At 36.6% G+C, this 18,704-nt stretch overlaps 1 protein-coding gene across 1 annotated transcript in view; it reads right to left on the bottom strand.

Annotated features, from left to right (window-relative positions):
* The window catches only part of LOC145671389 (alpha-amylase-like), a 72,851-nt gene extending 55,328 nt beyond the window's left edge, over positions 1-17,523 (bottom strand). The window contains exons 1-2 of the mRNA XM_081740492.1: positions 17,187-17,523; positions 631-776 (exon numbers count right to left, since the gene is read on the bottom strand). Coding sequence (XP_081596618.1) covers positions 631-776; positions 17,187-17,354 — 314 coding nt within the window. The 5' untranslated portion in view covers positions 17,355-17,523. The remainder of the gene's footprint in view (positions 1-630; positions 777-17,186) is intronic.
* Between the last annotated feature and the right edge of the window lie 1,181 nt (positions 17,524-18,704).

Below are 18,704 nucleotides of genomic sequence, written 5' to 3'. Positions count from 1 at the left end.
GTTGATCATTTTCTCTCATTATAAATATCTTCCCACCCCTAAATTGCATCGTCAAAGTGAAATGACAAAAACACTCCTATGTCCGAAATTCATCTATGTTCAAAATTTGGACTAGGTCAATCGGGTGAATCAAAACTTATTAAGTCACAAAGGGAGTCACTTTCATTTGTATGTACTTTTCTATACCTCCCCCTATCTCCTCCCCTAAGTTGCATCGTCAAAGTGCAATGATAAAAACTATCCCAGGTCCTAACCTCTTCTGTGAGGCAAATTTTATCGAGATTGGTTCGATCGTGGTTCAAGAGTTGTTAAGTCACAAACATAGTCACATTCATTTCTATATATATTTAAATATTTCTATATTATATAGATATAGATTGATGCTGAAATGAACGTTAAATAAGTATATATATATATATATATATATATATATATATATATATATATATATATATATATATATATATATATATATATATATGTGTGTGTGTGTGTGTGTGTGTGTGTGTGTGTGTGTGTGTGTGTGTGCTTTCTCCCTGTACTTGTCTCTTACTCATAACTTTCTGACTTTCTTTGATTTATAATATAAGATTTACGTACAATACTTCCGTTTTTTTTCACTCGGCTTACCTTACTCCAACAGCGTTACATCTGTTCACCATATCTTTAAATTCGTCTTCATTTCCAGATCTTGTGATTAAATTGTAAGAAATTGGTTGATAACGCTCATACCATGGTCTGTTAGCCACTATTATGTTTTCATTCGGTGGAGAGACCTGTGAAATAATAATAAAAATAAAGATATGTTATACAACTTGAGCCAATAATAAAATTGTGAATGAGTATTTTGATTGAATATAAACAAAATGATAATTATAACACGCCTTTAAGTTTTATTATACTGATTACATTAGAAGAATATTGAATCTTGTAAGATACGCCAAGTAACTATTTGGATATGATGGCCATTTTGGTGTTGTGACCCAAATAAACACTGCGCGTCTTCACACTATCTGTCATCTACACGTCTTTCCATGATGTATCCTTACACCATGACAGCCGGAGAAGCACTTAAAAGAAATCGTTATTTCCAGACCTCTCAGATAAGTACTATGACGATTTCCTGAACGAAACATATGTCGTATCTTAATATAGAATATATTACAGGTGTCTGGACGCTTTTGCGATAAGATGTATATCATGTCTAGAAGATGCTCATATATTTTATATAGAATACATTTTCTTCTTGCTCATTTGTACATCTTATACTTCAGTTAAATAAATAAACTTTGTATATAAAGTTTAATTAAGTTAAAGTTTAATTATAATTTTCCTGTATAATCAGACAAAGACATATATTTTATTAATGTCATCTTCTCGTAAAAAAACGTCATTATGATATACTATGTGAAATTATGCTAATATATACTGTTGTGGCATACATCTTATAAATACACCATACAGCCCAAACTAAAAGTAAAAGTCTCTGTGGACAAAAACCTAAAAATATAAGCCAAATAGCATGTAATTTTAAGTACAATGTATGTGGAAGACACGTCGGGAGTTCTGTTATCGATATGGCAGGTCTTCTTGACCGAAATCTATTGCCACATACGTTGTACTTTAGTTAGATTCCAATTGCCTTACAGATGGACATACGCAATAAATGTACGCGTGTGAAACCATTGAGCTACATGAAAACATAGTATATATATAGCATAATTGAAGTTAAATACCCTTCTAAACATTATAGCTTCCTTGTTGTTATATACGCGTTTTCGACGCAAAAGACCCGGATTCGATTCTCAGCGAGAGCACATGCGTTTCGATCCCATATTAAACTGTACGTTTATGCTTCATATAGTCTCGCTGCTGGAAGGGATGCTCAAATCAAATCAAGTCCGATTTCTCTAAGCATTAAGCACACGTTTCTTCCAATAATAATAATAAACCTATTCATTGTATTGATAATTCGAGCAACAATTTATGTAAAATGTGTTATCTCCAAGTCATACTTGTAATAGTTACTAAAGAATAAATTAACACAGTACTTTTAAGTACATATCATGATCTGTAATTTTCTCCTTGGACTGGTTTGTTCCCATTTATACTCTCTTCCATGTCTTCCGGTCTTATGTGTTTTGCTTATGTCCTGGATCCTGGATTAAGATTCCTGTTCATGTGTTTCGGGACCGTCCTTCCGGTTTTCTCTCTTCGATGTGGCCTTTAATTCAATCTCGTAACAATTCATCATGGCAAAGCAAGTGGTCCATCAATTTTAGCTTAAATACAGTACAACAATGTATCATGTAGCACATATTCATCTATAGTAACTGTTTATACGAGGAGAAGTCAGAAAGTAAAAGGACCTGCAATTTCTCGCACTAGGGTTTGGTAACACTGCTAGTATCCGGCGCTAAATTAGCGTCGTGTGCAATGCTTCTACGCAACGTGTCACTCTTATTCCCGCGTTAGTCGTTGGAGTGTAGCAGACCTTTAAACATGGCAGCTCCATTGTCTATCTGCAACAATTAGTTTTTTGTTTGCGGAAGGTGTAAAACCTGCGGAAATTATTCGCCGAATGCAAGCGCAATATGGTGACAGCTGTTTATCGTGAAGCAAAATGGATAGAAGGTTTCAAACAAGGAAGAACTTCTTTATGTGGCAAGGTAAGATCGGGAAGTCCATCGACGTCAGCGACTGAGGACAATTTGAAAGTCGTTGAGGGTATGCTGATGGAAAACAGACGAATCACAGTGGACGAAATTTCGATTTTCATTTGTTTGGATCATTGAAGAAAGCGCTCAGAGGAAAAAGATTTGGAATCGATACAGAAACCATTAGTGCCGTACAAAACTGGTTACAGGTGCAACCGAAAAACTTATTTTCCGACAGTTTTTTTTTTTAAGTGTGAAACGTTGGGAAAAGTGCGTTGAAATGCACAGGAAGATTATGTAGAAAAATAATGTAGATATGTTTCTGTCTTCTATCATTAGGATAAATGTACCTTTTCTCAGTCCCTTTATTTCTTGACTTCTCCTCGTATAAATATTAATTTGCTGTTTCTGTAATTTAAGTATATGAAAACACGTACATATCTCCACTGTGTTCGATTTCTTTTTCTTTCTAAAATATTATTTCCACTACAAGTTTATATCGCCGTTTTCTCCTCTATTATTCTCAAGATTTTTCTTAATTTTCAAACACAGGAACGTTTCAACAGTGAACACAACTCACACACACAGAGCGAGGGACAGAGAGACAGAGATAAAGAGAGAGAGAATGAAAGAACAGAATATATAAAATGGGACTTAATTTGTTATTCATGGATCCCAGAAGAGAAAGACGCCAGTCTCTGGATAAACACACTGGAAGCTGTCACTGAGGTGATGGAACATAATCTTCATTGGATAAGAAGGAGAAGAGAGAGAGAGAGTTATGTTTCTATAACACAATTTCATTATTACGTAAATCGAGAGTTATAGAAGTCTGATCACAGATGCAGTATCTTAATAAACATAAATAGATGGTACGCACCACCATGCTAAAATTCCCTGCTCCCTTCTCTTAATTTAAATCAAGCCATGCTCCATTTATTACCGAAATGGTTATCTATGAAACATGAAGATTATAATAGACATAAACTTCCAAGAAAAAAACTCATTCCCTAGAGTAAGCTACCTCTTGTGGATTATTCATGAGAAATCACTCATACCATATTCTAGAATTGTTACTGAAATAGTTATTTAAGAAATATTAACAAAATCGCACGCAAGTTTAAACTATCTCTAGCATACGTTTTCTCATGGAAAATAACTTACACCACATTATAGGGCATTAGGTAATTATTATGAAAATAATAACAAATCGTTTTTCAGAAAATCGTCTAAAGAACTCGTATATAGCCGTGTTAATGTGCACGGTCACTAGGGTTGCCAACCGTCCGCTGTTTTACCGGACAGTTCGGTTTTTAACTTCCTTGTCCGCTGTCTGATACGACCTCAAAACAGGGCGTTAAATGTCTGGTATTTTTTCTCTTACTAGTATTATTCTGTGTTATACTCAGATTATTTTGGAGTGACGAAAGGAGTCGTTTGTCGATGAACATGGTTAAAACAGAGCTTATACGGTTTTTCGGTGGTTTGGTGAATTCAGAAGAGGCCGGACATCGCTTAAAGATGAAGAGAGAGCTGGACGTCCGGCAACAGCTGTGTCAGATGAAAACATTGCCGCTGTGGAACAAATGATTCAAGAAAATCTTCGAACAACTATCAAGGACATTGAATCTATAGTGAACATTGGATCGCCAGCAGTAACAAAAACTCTTCATGATCATCTTCGGCTCAGAAAGTTTTCATCTCGTTGGGCGCCTCACACTTTGACTGAACAGCAGAAGCGCATGCGTGTGGAATGGTGTGAAGAAATGCTTGCAAGATTTGATAGAGGCAATTCTCGGCGCGTCTCTGACATTGTTACTGGTGATGAAACTTGGATTTATCAATTTGACCCAGTCTATAGTTTGGATCTTTCCAGACGAAAATCCACCCACGAAAGTGGAGCGACCGCGAAGTGTGGGAAAGAAGATGGTCGCAACTTTCTTCTCCAAATCTGGCCATGTTGAAACTGTTCCACTTGAAGACTGTTACTGCTCAGTGGTACACCACTGTTTGCCTTACAAAAGTGTTCCAGAAGCTTCGGGAACGGCGTCCAAGAACTGGATTGCGTGGGACTCTGCTTCATCATGACAACGCGTCCGCACACACGACCAACATCAAAATCCAGTTTTTAGAATCTACGAAAGTCAAACTTATGACTTATCCGCCGTATAGCCCTGACCTGGCACCGTGTGATTTTTTTCTGTTCCCCAGAATCAAAGATCGCATGCGTGGGAAGAGATTTTGTAGCCCTGAAGAAGCTGTAGTGGCTTACGAGAATGCATTTTCAACACTTGAAGAAAAAGACTGCTTCCAAAAGTGGTTTTCGAGGATGCAAAAGTGTGTATAATGTAATGGTGAATACTTTGAGAAAACGTAAGTGTTAAATTGATTTTAAGTATGTAAGTTATTTTACATCTCAAAACTTTCGTAATGACCCTCGTAATTATCTTTGATATGGGCCTTTCGTGCGTGAAGGCAGGAAAATGTACTCAAATTATCAAAACTGCTAATTGTCAACCAAAGTACATTTTCAACACCCTACCACTGCTTCATCCTCAGTTACATCTTCCAATTAAATAATGCATTCAGATGCAGTAAAAGTATGTAGGCATTATAAGACATTACCAGCCCCAATGAAACTGATAAGACTTATTTTTCAAGTATATTTTATGCATGTCATAATTATATTGCAAATTATATTTGCTTTGCTGTTTTAAATACAATGCATAAAAATTATATGAGCTCGATCAAAACTGGAATAAGTAAGATTAATAAATGCTTAAAAAATAACTAAAGTTATTAAATTCAAACTCCGAATTGCTTAATTTTCTTGAAGCAACAACTTTCAGATTATTCGCATTTTTGAAGAGCGATGACGTCACATTCTTATGAGTATACTTACTCCAGGAGATTGTCCGATATTTTCATTTTCAAAAGTTAGTTCCCATTAACAAAACCCAATAGAGAGCTTTTTTGTTTCGGTTAGTTAGTTAAAGTAAAGTAATGCTAGTGTATATTCAATGTTCTTCCTAGGCCTATGTTATATTTTAACTCTTGCAAGCCTCATGTAATATTTTTACTCCTAAACGCAATTTCCGTTCTTTCGCTGTTCAGTTTGTTATCCTAACTACGATTCAGGGAGTTAGTGACTTCTGCCAGGATGACAAGGATTATTTTAAACTTTATGTACTTGTGAGAAATCATCGCGCATCTCTGAAATATATGCATATTCCAGATTGAATAAGTCTGTGTTAGAGAAATTGTACTATACGTCATTGTGGTTGCATACAGTGATGCCAAGTAGTGGAAAAAATCCCATTTTGTAGGATTTTTTGACATTAATTTCGCGAAAAGCTTTAAAGGGAATTTACATCGCAATTGGTAGCATATATGAGATTTTTCCTCGACAGGAACAATTTTTTTATGGTTAGAAAGTAGGTCAATGAAGCCTCAATAATTTTGAAATCATCGTTAATTGTGAAGTTTTTTTTCTTTAACTGGAAAACGCATACGAGTGCAGTAAAGTTATGATTCTCAAAAAAAAAAAAAAAAAAAAAAAAGGAAAAATGGAAAATGGAAAATGGGAAACAACCAACTTGGAAAACATTCTACAGAAAACGACTGAAGAATATGTTCATTACAATAAGATAACACAATGGAATTATGTAAATACTAAATCTTGATGACAAAATGTACTTGTTTCCGTCAACATTTTCAACTGTTTGTTTTAGTTAAGAAAAATAGTTATTCATCAACTACTTAATAAAAGCAGGAAGTAGCTCAAGTGGTAGAATGTTGGCTTCGCATTCGGGAGGTCGTGGGTTCGAATCCCGCTACCGACCATCCTGACTGAGGTTTTCCAGGGTTTCCCTCAGTACTACCAGGCAAATGCCGGTATGGTACCTACTAAACAGGCCGTGGCCGATACCTTCCCAAATCCTTTCCATTGTTGTTGTTGTTGTTGTTGATATCCAGTGTAAAATGGCCTCTGAGCTGTATCTGGTGATTGTTAAATAAATAAATTGTTAAATAAATAAAATCAAAATTTACTTGTAGCTTACTCATATATTGAAGAAAATGAGTGAGATACAACAGTTTCATTTTTCATGTTCTTTTAAAGATTTTGCTATTAGTATAACGTGGGAAATTTAAGAGCAAAATGGGAATTTCTGCCTCTTGAAATGGGAAAAAGTGAAACGAAATCTTTACGTTTTACGTCCCGCAGTATGCCGGTTAGGCTAAAGAAGACGGTCGTGATGAGCTATGAATGAAATGGTGGAATGAAGAAAGTGGGAGAACCCCAAAGTGGGAAAACCCACGAGCACGGTGTTCGTCCACCATAAAGTCCACACAGCGCGAGCTGGGATGGAACCAAGGACCCAAAGCACCGGAGGTGAACGCTCTACCACTGAGCCACCTCGCCCCACTTTCAAAATGGGATTCTATAAGGTTTTAGGTTGGCATCACTAGCTTCGTATTCTCATTCATATATTACCGTAAGAGGATGGTTTACATATTTGACGCCTTCGTACAAAAATCATTTGCCTTCCGAGAATCAATATTTGTGAATCTACGTAGTTCGAGAACATGTCATAATCAAAAATCGAATATAGTTAGAGGCAGTTTAATAAACGGTAACACGTGCGCGTTACGAAAGCTGAAAATTGAAATATTACCGGTAGATGCAGTGGAAAACACAATGTCGCAGCCGTGTGCTCTCGGCACCCGAGCTTATTTTCTTCCAAAAGAATTTTTCATTTCCATGGCCGCAACTCACTGACCTCTGCGCAGCGACAAATTTCTTTCCTGGAAGAATACGTAATTTTGTTCTTTTCTTTTTTTTTCGATATAAAGAATCATATTCCCTGGAGAGGAAAGAATGAGGTCAGTCAATACAGAGATCATTTAAATGTAGGCTCTTTTTCTTTTCTTTTTTTTAAAAAAATATGTTTAACAGATGTTTCTGCCGCAATCTGTAAACGAATGCACATATAACCGAAGAATTGGTTATGTAAACAATCGTTTGATTTCAGTTGATATTTTTTTTATACATTTTTAATATATTCAAAGTATGTTAAAAGTATATGTGTGTGTCACTGATGGGAAAAATCAAACATGTATACAGTCTGATAGTTAAAGATAGCAGAGGCGTCCATGAGGGTGAAGTATGTAAGGTTTACGGAGACGGAAACAGGCCCGTAACCAAGGGGGGTCAGGGGGCCGCCCACTAAATTTTGTCTGGCCCACCTAAAAGTTTGACAGTAGGCTGGCAAATGAACTATAATATGGTTGCATCGGTCCCCCCCCCCTAACTTCAGCCGGGCCCCGCTACATTCTTGGGCTGGTTACAGGCCTGGACGGAAAGTACATAAGATTGGGGACCACTGGATTAGAGGAAGCAGAATCAACTCAGTAGTGGAGCAAAGACAAACCTCAATAGATTTTGATTATGACGAAATTGAGTTGAGTTGATTTTAGTTTAGCGTCCCGTTCAGCAGCGAGGCTATATGAGACGTGGACCTACTGATTAACGTGGAATCCGAACCACATGAGCTCCCGCCGGGAATCGAACCCGGGTCTCCCACGCCAAAGGCGCGTACTATGACGGAATTGAATTCTACAATCTAGTTATATTTTTATCATTGTTGTTGAATGTGTTAAACGAATGGTTCGATAGCAATGGTATAAATTTCCATAGGATTAGGATTTTTAGATTTCTGGGCTTTCGGTATCTAAGGCCATTTAGCCCGTCACGTTTTCAGGGATGACATCCCTCAGTGAGCATACTATCCAGGGAAAGAGAAGAAAGGAAAGATTGGAGAATGAAGTAAGCGGCTTGGGAGCTAGTATACATAAGTTACGTATCACCCCGGCATTTACCTGATGTGACAGAGGAAAGCGCAGGAAAACCTCATTCAGGATGGCGGGTCTGAAAAAGCGTTTTTACACTTTTTCGACCGAGTGCCTCCACCGGGAATCGAACTCGGGACCGCTCGCACTAAAGGCGAGAGCGATAGTGACTACGGTACGCGGGCCACTGAGAATTTCCTTATAGCTACATTCATTCCAGACCTTTTCTTTGTCCTTCCTTTAGAGCAAAGATATATTTGTAGACAACAGAAAGGCATGGAACTTCGCATATATCTATCTATAAGTATAAAAATGAAAACGACTGTTTGTGACTTATTAATTCTTGAACCACGAGACCGATTCCGATCAAATTTTGAACAAAGATGAGGTTCGGACCTAGGACGGTTTTCATCATTTCACTTTGAGGAGGAGGAGGAGATGGAAATATTTAAAAATGATCGAAAATGACTGATATGAGTGTCGAATCCATAGTTTTCGTGGTCTATGAGACACTTCCGATGCCTTTAAATCCAAATTTGGCCCTTTATGTCCAAAATGAAACGTATTCTTCCCGTGCGAAGAACGGGTATTCTGCTAGTATATTAACTAAAAGAAATTCAAGAAAAAGAAATACCATAAAAACAATGTTCAGATATAGTACCAAAACTGTAAAAAATTTTTTGAAAAACATTAATAAAATTTTCTCAAAAGAAAAAAAATAACATTAAAAATGAAACTGAATCTTTGAGTTTAACGTCCCACACAAAAGTAACATTGAAGTTGATTTCCGAGAGATCCAAATTAGTATCAAAGAGAAATGTCTAGGGGGGGAAAAAAAAGTGACGAAGCTGAAGTGTGTTCATGTTTTCACTAGCTTAAGATATCCTATGTTATAGGAGGATGGAGGACAAGTTTCGCTTCAAAGAAAAGTTTGCTGATTGATTGGTTGTTCTTGGCTAAATTTGAAAAATGAAAAACTACGAAATAGCGAAGATCGAGGTGAAAAATGTTGCCTGTGATGTCTTGCATGTGTTATCTCTAGTCTATCGAATCTACTCAGAACCTACGAATTGATGAAACTAAAGGAATTTACAAGTCAGTATGAGAATTTCATCTCTAATCTCGGAATGCTGAAGGAAAATCACAACTAGCCTAAGGAAAGTTAAAATTGATGATGATTTACAGGAAGGTTCTGAAACTGAACACGAGACAACTGTTGCGATAATACTTAAAACCATGGGCGGCGATTCGGGGGGCAAAGGGGGGCAGTTGCCCCCCCACTTTTTCGAAGTGACCAATTAATGTATATAGTTTCATTTGGAAACGTAAAGTTTTTGTATCTTATAACTGGTTCATAGAAAAAATGGTACTATATAATATTTGCCTTGCGTGAGCACCTATTGGTACTCTTCCTGTGGAGTTAACCTTTTCGGGATCTTATGGTACAATTTGCACCATACGGGTGTTTCATGGTACATTGCGTTTTAACTCTCCTATTTGAGCTTTTTCGACCGTTTTGTTTGTTTGTTTGTTTGTTTGTTTGTCAAGTCCAGAGGCAGTGTAGACGTTACTATGGTTTCACACCTTCCTGCGTCGAGACATAGTTGGTGATGACGTCATAACTTGAAACAATATATTTTCTTTTATTAAGCCTACGTTCGTTATTCTTTGGCGGGCTTATTTTTGCACGTAGAAGATTGAGATTTTGCCCAAACATTCAGCCTACCGAGTAGTATTTACCAGAATTTTTTTCAGATTTCTGCGTTAGCCGAAGGGAGATCCAGGGGGCAAAAAGGTAAAAAAAAAAGAAAAAGAAAAAAAGAAAATTTTAAAATAAAAAATCCCTTTTTCACTATTTTTACGCCTCAGATACATGATGGAGACACGTAAATGGTACCGTCTGAAAGACAGTTCTATTCTGAAGAGAATGATGGGCGAACCACGATCCTAGGGTAATTAGGGATGTCTCAGGGAATTTTTATCAAAATATCCTTCTGTATAGGAGAATATGGGGTATTGTCGGTGTATATATATATATATATATATATATATATATATATATATATATATTGGCGGGCTTACTTTTGCACCTAGAAGATTGAAATTTTGTACAAATATACAGTCCACCGAGTACTATTCAACAGATTTTTTCAGATCTCTGCATTAAAACAGGGGGGTTCAGAGGGGCAAAAAGTTGAAAAAAGGGATATTTTATCAAAAAATCTCTTTCTTCGGGATTTTTCCGCCTTAGATACTTGATGGAGACATGTGAATGGTACCGAATGAAAGGCAGTTCTACTCTGAAGAGAATAATTGGCGGATTATAATCCTTGAGTAAATAGGGATGTCTCAGGATTTTTTTTTTTTACCTGAGATCATGGTGTTGGGGCATTGTGGGGATTCTTGATAAAATTTCTCCCGCCCTTACTATTCAAGATAAAAACTTGAAATTTGGTACACACATTCCGTCTACCGAGTAGTATTTATCATATTGTTTTTAGATCTCTACGTTCACACAGGGCTGTTCCAGAGGGGCCCAAAGTGCGAAAAAAATGTTTTCCCCCGAAATTTTCCCTTTGACATCACTTTTTCCCTCTCCTGGTATATGGTATGGGCATGTAAGTGGTGCCTTTGAAAGCCTGCTCCATTCTGAAGAGAATGAGAGCTCCTCCGTGGCTAAGCGGTTAGCGTACGCGCCTTTGGCGTGGGAGACCCGGGTTCGATTCCCGGCGGGAGCTCATGTGGTTCGGATTCCACGTTAATCAGTAGGTCCACGTCTCATATAGCCTCGCTGCTGACAGGGACGCTAAACTAAAATCAACTCAACTCTGAAGAGAATGATGTATGGGCCGTGATTCTAGGATAAATAGTGACGATGCAGTAGCTGCTTGACTGAAAGCCTAAAAAATACCCCAAAAACCCAAGATCCGGAAAGCTACAAGAATTGGGTTTTAATTGTCACGTAAAATTGCCCAAAAATTAACCGATTGGACTGCAACAATTCCAGCGTACTTTCATTTCTTCTTACAAGGGATCGATATATTAGTCAACCGCTTTGAAACTAATTGAGAGAACATTTCAAAAAAAAAAAAAAAAAAATTAAAAGAAAAAGCTTTCACAAGTTATTCTTGAGTCGCACAGAAGTCAACAGTTGCTAAAATGTCTTTTCTTCTTTCTAATAATAAGAAATACTGACTAAAAAGAGAGTAATAAGAGACAACTTCTACCTTTTCCATTGTTTTGCAGTGTAATACGAGTCAGTGGTGTATTTATGGATGTACGAGTGTATATACAATTAAATTTAGTGAATTCAACATAATTCTAGGTTTTAGGATTATTTTGTGTAACTGGAGTGTGGAGTGATTCTAAGTATTCTTGTATTTTGATGTGTTCCACGAAAGTGAAAACTGTACCTAATGACAACGAACGTGTTTCGGGAAGCTGCAAAAATAAATATTTCTTTAAATGTCGTAGCATATGCTTGTAGTATTTACTGTTCTTCTAAGAGTAATAACGTACATTTACTGGCGTGTGGAATTAAAAATGTAAGTTGTTCATTAATCTTCAGTTTGCAAAACAAGTCTCATTATGCATTACTACGATTAATATTATCCATTCTATTTTCTGTTTTACAAATTCGTTATTAAATAATCTCATCATACAATTTTCCAAGCACAATTTAAAGATGTTCTTGAGCAAGGAATCAAATCTCTTCTTACACTTTCATAGGGCTAGTACCTACTTGCGTTGCTTTTGTCAATTTACTTAATAAAATATGAAATACGATGTAGGCTATTTTAACTGAAAAAGATAGTATCCTATTAATTATACAACCTTTCGTCAAACAAATTGTTAGAAACAACCAGGGAAGCTAACATTGATATACAAATATTGAGATCATGTCTCGCCCCCCCACTTTTAACGTCCAATCGCCGCCACTGCTTAAAACCCATTGTAATATTAAGAAAAAGTGTTCAAAGCATTTACCTTTGTACCTATACACTCATGTCCAAAAAGATTGTCGCATATCTATAACTGTCTTCTTGTAAGAATATAATTTGATAATGATTTTGCAGGGTACTTTTAATACTGATACTATGTGTATAATCGGGAAATGTATGTTTGTGGTAAATTTCATAGGGAAAGAATTATAAATACGAAAATTAGAATGAGTAGAACAAAATGTTGCTAAATGGACAAGAAAGTTTTATTTTCGTTCTATTGTTCTTATTTACTGCTCTTTTGACATGAAATTTGCCACATACATGTCTTTGCCAATTATACACATACTAACATTGTAAGAAATACCGGGTGAATTCGTTATCAAATTATATTCCTACAACAACATATTTATAGACATGCGACAATAATTTTGGACGTGAGTGTACATTTTCCGTTTTATATGAATTTTCATCTCAGTCTGGCTGTTCAGTAATTTACATATTGTGGAAATTTGCAATGACCCTTCCATACATGCAAGAATTTGTGAGTGTATTTTTTTCTAAACTGAAAATAAATAAATAACCTACTAAAATCTTCATTAACATATACTATTTATCCTTATATTAATAATTGTGTAGCAAGATTTGTTTCTCAATAAGAATGATGTTATGAATGCAATTGCTTTGTCAAGTTGTCAGTTGCAACAAAAGTTATCGCATTGAAACCAGTTCCTGTTTCTCTTCACCAGTATTTTTATTCTTTTATATCATAGCCCTTGTGTGTACAAATTACAGTCAAATTACAGTCACCAATTTTTTTTTTTACTGTTTCTTTTTATTGCGTATTGCAATTGATTCAGTGTAATGGATTTGTGCTATGGTAATTAAGAACTGTAGTTTTATCTAAGATTACACGAAATTTCACTTTCGCTCTTTGCCCTAAATTGCTGTTCATAATGAAATCGTGGATGTGGTAACGCACGTGGTCAGAATCACACCAGCTCCATAGCTCCCCGATGTACACAGAACGATGGATGTATCTTGGACACTGATCTATGAAGTCGGTGCTCCGTGTGCATGTGCGCGCAGGAATGCGCTGCCATCTGTTGGCGTGTTACAGAACTAGCCTCTAAACCATAGGCGCCGACTTTGGGGGGGCAGGGCACTTTTGGCCCCCCAATATTTAAAGGTGGGGTCCTCGCCCCCCCAATATAATCCAGTTGAGGAAGAATTACCAAAGGGGAGCAAGAATTTCTGTCGTAAATTACGTTGTGCCTTTAACTCAATATTAGGAGCAGCCTTCTTATTCGATATAAAGCACCGTTTCAAATCGGCGTTTAACCTTTTTAGGATTTCCACTTTTTGAGGCAAATTTTAGACTTTCACTCAAACAGCTACTGCTTTCTTAATATTTATCATAGGATCGTGGTTCATACTTCGTTTTCTCAGGATAGCTCATACTTTCTAACGGTACCACTCTCTTGTCCGTATTATTCACCAGAATTAAGAAAATTAAAAAAAAAAAAAAAACACGAGATTTTTCGAAAAAAAAATCGAAATTTTTGTGGCCCTCCTGCCCGGGCCTGGGTTCACGAAGGGATCTGAGTCTTAAAAAACAATCTTATTATATACATAATACGTGCGCAAAATTTCGTTCTTGTATCTTGAAAACTGAGGTCGGGAGAAATTTTTGAAAGTCTGAAGGTGACCCATCTTTTCATATATGTATATAAATAGAGGAAATTAGCTCGCCTGTGATGTGTTGCTTCCAAGCGGAGAGGAAAGAAACTACTACCTCACGTCTCCATGATGCTCTACAGTGAGTCACCATGTGTTTGTGACATTCGTTGTGTTGGTAGACGTGAAAACCTGATTTCTTATTCAGGAATACTTTTATAGGTAAGTGGTTTACAACCTGTATTTTCCTATTAAAATGTAATAGAACAAAAATTCTTTATTTACTATGACGTTGGATATACAGAGTGGTACTTTGATAAGCGACATTATCCTATACTCCTTCGAATGCGTTTAACAGCTCTTTCGTTTCCATGGTGGCATGGAGAGAAATATGGAATACCCGCAAGAAAAGCATGGTATTCCCTATTGTATTCCGATTACAAAAATATCTATTGGTATTGGGCAATTAAACATACGTTTATGATGACAACAATGCTAAGTGTATTTTTTATTACAGCAAATTTTCTGATTATACAAGAGGTGAGCTTGGGTCCAGCGTTCATCATGTTTAATGTGAGCACACAATGACTGTGCCGATCCTGAAGCAGAGTATCATATTTATGACTTTTGCAAGTAATCACAATCAGTTGTGGCTTGGCATTCAGAATTTTCATATATTGTCACTATATTCATTGTATTTACAACAGAAAACTTATTTCTTTTCTATATAGCATTTGTATTCCATATTACCCGACTATTTCATATTACCCTCCAAAGTGGTTTCTTTACAAATTATACATTTTACCCACCCCTGTAACGAAATTTCTTTATCAAGATATACATAAATAAAGCCAAATATGTAAGACGTATACTTGTTTTCCTTTTTGTTTCAATGTGCAATTATTAACTGAGTTACAAGCGAAACAAAAATGGTATTCCATAATACCCGAACTTCCTCTATATATAGCTAGGTATAAAATATTTTTAAAAAATGTACTGCGTCATTCCTCTTTAGCCTAGAGTCATGGTCCAAACGCCATTTTCTTCAGTATAATAAGCCCTTTCCAACGGTATCACTCACATGTCCGTATCATACACCTAAACCAGATAATTAGGGAAAAACTCGGAAGTATTTTTGCAAATCTAACCAAAACATTTTGCCCCCCTGGCCTAGGTCTGGGTTGACGTACGGATCTGAATTTTTTTTTCAAAAAATACATTGTTGTGTACATAATACGTGTGCAAAATTCCAATCTTGTATCTTAAAACCAAAGGGCAAAAAAATTGTTGAAAGTCTGAATTTAGGCTCTCTCTTTATATATATACACACACATACGTATATACTTATTATAAAAATTTACTGCGTCATTACTATTTAGGCTAGAGTCATGGCTTAAACGTTATTTTTCTTAGTATATCAAGCCCTTTCCAACGGCGCCACACACATGTACGTATCGTATCCTGAACCGGAAAAATCGGGAAAACTGATTTTCTTTCTAAAAAAAAAAATCAGCCCCTAGGAACATTTGCGGTCCTCGTGCCCGGACTCGGCTTCACGTAGAGAACTCAGAAAAATTTGAGAAATATCCAATGGTACATACAATTTCAATCTGATATCGTGAAAACTACAGGCGTGAAAAATTTTTGAAATTCGCCTTAAGAAAAAGTAAAAAGTCACGCCCTTCCGCACCCATTTGACGCAGCCAAGTTGACCATCTGGTTCCAAAACGCATCTGGGGTGTTCTTTGGTCCATCCTTGACTTGACTAATTAAAAAAAAGACTTAGTACCTGTTATAGAACCTAAATAAGAGGTCAAAGACCATAGTACGCCATGGTAACAAAAGTTACCAAAAATCCTAAGAGTTAATAGAGCACTGGAACTTCAACCAACACTATGGTAACACTGATATGAGAAGTGAAGATCAATTTGATGCAGTTTAGTTCCCAGAATTTGAACTTAAATTTGTTTTAATGCGTTTACACAAATTTGACTTAGGTCATGAATTTAGCAGTGGAGCGGATGCAGCAGACCGAGATCTGGAGGGAAGGGGGCCTTTATCCAGCAGTTGATAGAAAACGGCTGAATATGATTATATATTTATTCATTGTTTCCCCCCCCCCCAATATTTTCTTCAAGTCGGCGCCTATGCTCTAAACTTTTTGATACCACCTCGTATGTATATGTGTGTGTGAGAGAGACAGAGACAGAGAGAGAGAGAAACAAAACTAACATGGGCCGTAAGATGTTCCATGGGCGTTAGTGTTCGGTGCGTTATAGATACCTTGACACGAGGGCTTCCTTTGAAGAATGCTGGTCATGACAAATGGTAGTCGGTCATGAACATGCTAGTCTGACGTTTCCTATGGAGTACTACATGCTTACAAGGGTACACTTTGGATTACATTTTCAACATTATTAGAGATGTCAGATGTAAAATCAGTATATGTATTTTGATTATTTATTTATAACAAATGACATTAGATATTTTTTCTGTAAATTTTAAAAAAATCTATGGATTCGTAAACTGGAATAGCACCTCGAAAAGATTTGTTGTATTTAATGATGCTTCTTTGCAAAAAATCTTTCTTTCAGTTTAACGCCACACGATTATACCCTTGAAGCTAAGGGGAGAGGATGATTAAGGCAAGTGAACGATGATGGGAGAAATAGTGGAATGATAATGTGGAAGGGAACGGGAGTACAAAGAACAATGTTATCCACCAGGCCCGTATCCACGGGGGGGCTAGGTGCCCCCCTAAAGTTTCACTGCTCCCCCCTAAAATGTTCACGGTAGACTTGCAAATGAACTATAATATGGTTGGGTCGGGCCTCCCTAACTTCTACCGCACCCACCTACATTTTTGGGCTGGCTACCGGCCTGTTGTCCACTACAAACTGCTTGGCCGGAGACCAAACCCAGGACAGCACGCACCAAAGGTAAGCGCTGTACCACTGGACCCCCCCCCCCCCGATATGTCTTTGTAATTCAATATCACTAGTTTGCGAAGCTTACTTGACAGCCATTTTGATGACCAGAAAATACTACTTTTCAGACTCACCTGTACACCTCCAAATCCATGTGGTGCCAGAAATCTTTCACATTCCGCAGCTACATCCTGCCACCTCCATTCGAACAGATGAACGATCGGTTTCGTATTGTTCTCTGGTGGATTTTTCTGTGGCGTTGTCAGCAAAGGCATCAAACATAAGACTATAAAATACTTCATCTTCTCCTACGAAACCACTGCCACTGCCTGATCTACACAGATCAAATGAGAAGGAAGGAAACCTTTTCGCGTTTAAATATAGAGACATATAAAGCAGCTGCGTCAGTAATTTTAGTTTTTAAGTTGACACTATGTAAATATAACATTGAACATAATGAAACCAAAGTGAGACACGTTTTGAGCAAATATTGTTTATTTTACGTGGTAATAAAGAAAAATATCTTCACAAAGAAAACATTTGTATAGTTTGCTGTTTCCTTTTTGCTTATTCCAAGCTCTATATTAAAAAGAACTATATACATAAAAATGTGCTTTGGTTTACACAAGTACTGACACACCTTCAAAACGATCACACACTTGCAGCATGTGTGACAGACTAAAACAACTGTCACAGAAAAATCAACAAATCAAAATAACGTATTTGCTGAAGATACACGAAATGCTGACAGTGTTGTCAGTTCATGGAAAGTTTTTTTCTTTATCGTGATGCTGTCATGAACACGTAAAAGGAAATAAGTTTTGCCCTTTTCTTCCATTGCTTATCTAACATCTGTAAATGAAATCATAGTCAGAATGTATAATAGACATTCATTTTTTCCATTTAAGATAGTCTCAATTTCTGACATTATCGATTAAAGTATTGGAAATTTGTGATAATTTACCAAACTTTTTTTTTTTTTTTTTTTTTTTGTTTACAATGAGCTAGGTTTGATTCCAGGTAGAAAATTTGTGACCTTATCAACTAAAGGAGTAAAAAAAAAATCGTGATACTTAATAGGAGCCTAATCACTGCGAAATACCGCTAATTTTACAGTAAATATGCGATATCTTCAAATAGATAAAAGATAATCGAAATGTGGAACAAGAGCGCGCTAGACAATATTACTTTGCCGTTATCACGAGCCACGTAGTAGTTTTCCGTTTGCGGCCATTTAGAAACGCGAAAATAAATGCCGATTTTCTAAATGGCTGAAAATCGAAAGCATATAAATGAGTCGTGATAACGGTATCTCATGTAAAATAATATTGTCTAGCGAACTCTTGTTCCACTTTTCGATTATCTTTTATCTGTTTGAAGATATCACATAATTAGTGTAAAATTAGCGGTATTTTAATTTCGCTGTGATGAGGACACTTAAACTATTTTTGTGAGTATGGAAAGGGGCTTGATTCCTGGTGGGATATTTGTGGCGTCATCAACTAAAAGAGTACAGAATTCGTGATAATTAATCAAACGATTTTTGTGAGTATGGGACAGGTTGATCCCTGGTGATCGACTAAACGAGAAGGGAATTTGTGATACTTTGTCCAAATATTTCTGTGAGTATGGATTGGGTTGGATCTCGGGTG

The sequence above is a fragment of the Thermobia domestica genome, chromosome 15 (genome assembly GCF_964235325.1).
Source record: "Thermobia domestica chromosome 15, izTheDome1.hap1.1, whole genome shotgun sequence".
NCBI classification, from domain to species: domain Eukaryota; kingdom Metazoa; phylum Arthropoda; class Insecta; order Zygentoma; family Lepismatidae; genus Thermobia; species Thermobia domestica.
Note: the sequence above shows the minus strand (reverse complement) of the source record. Positions and strands in the feature narration are given on the sequence as shown.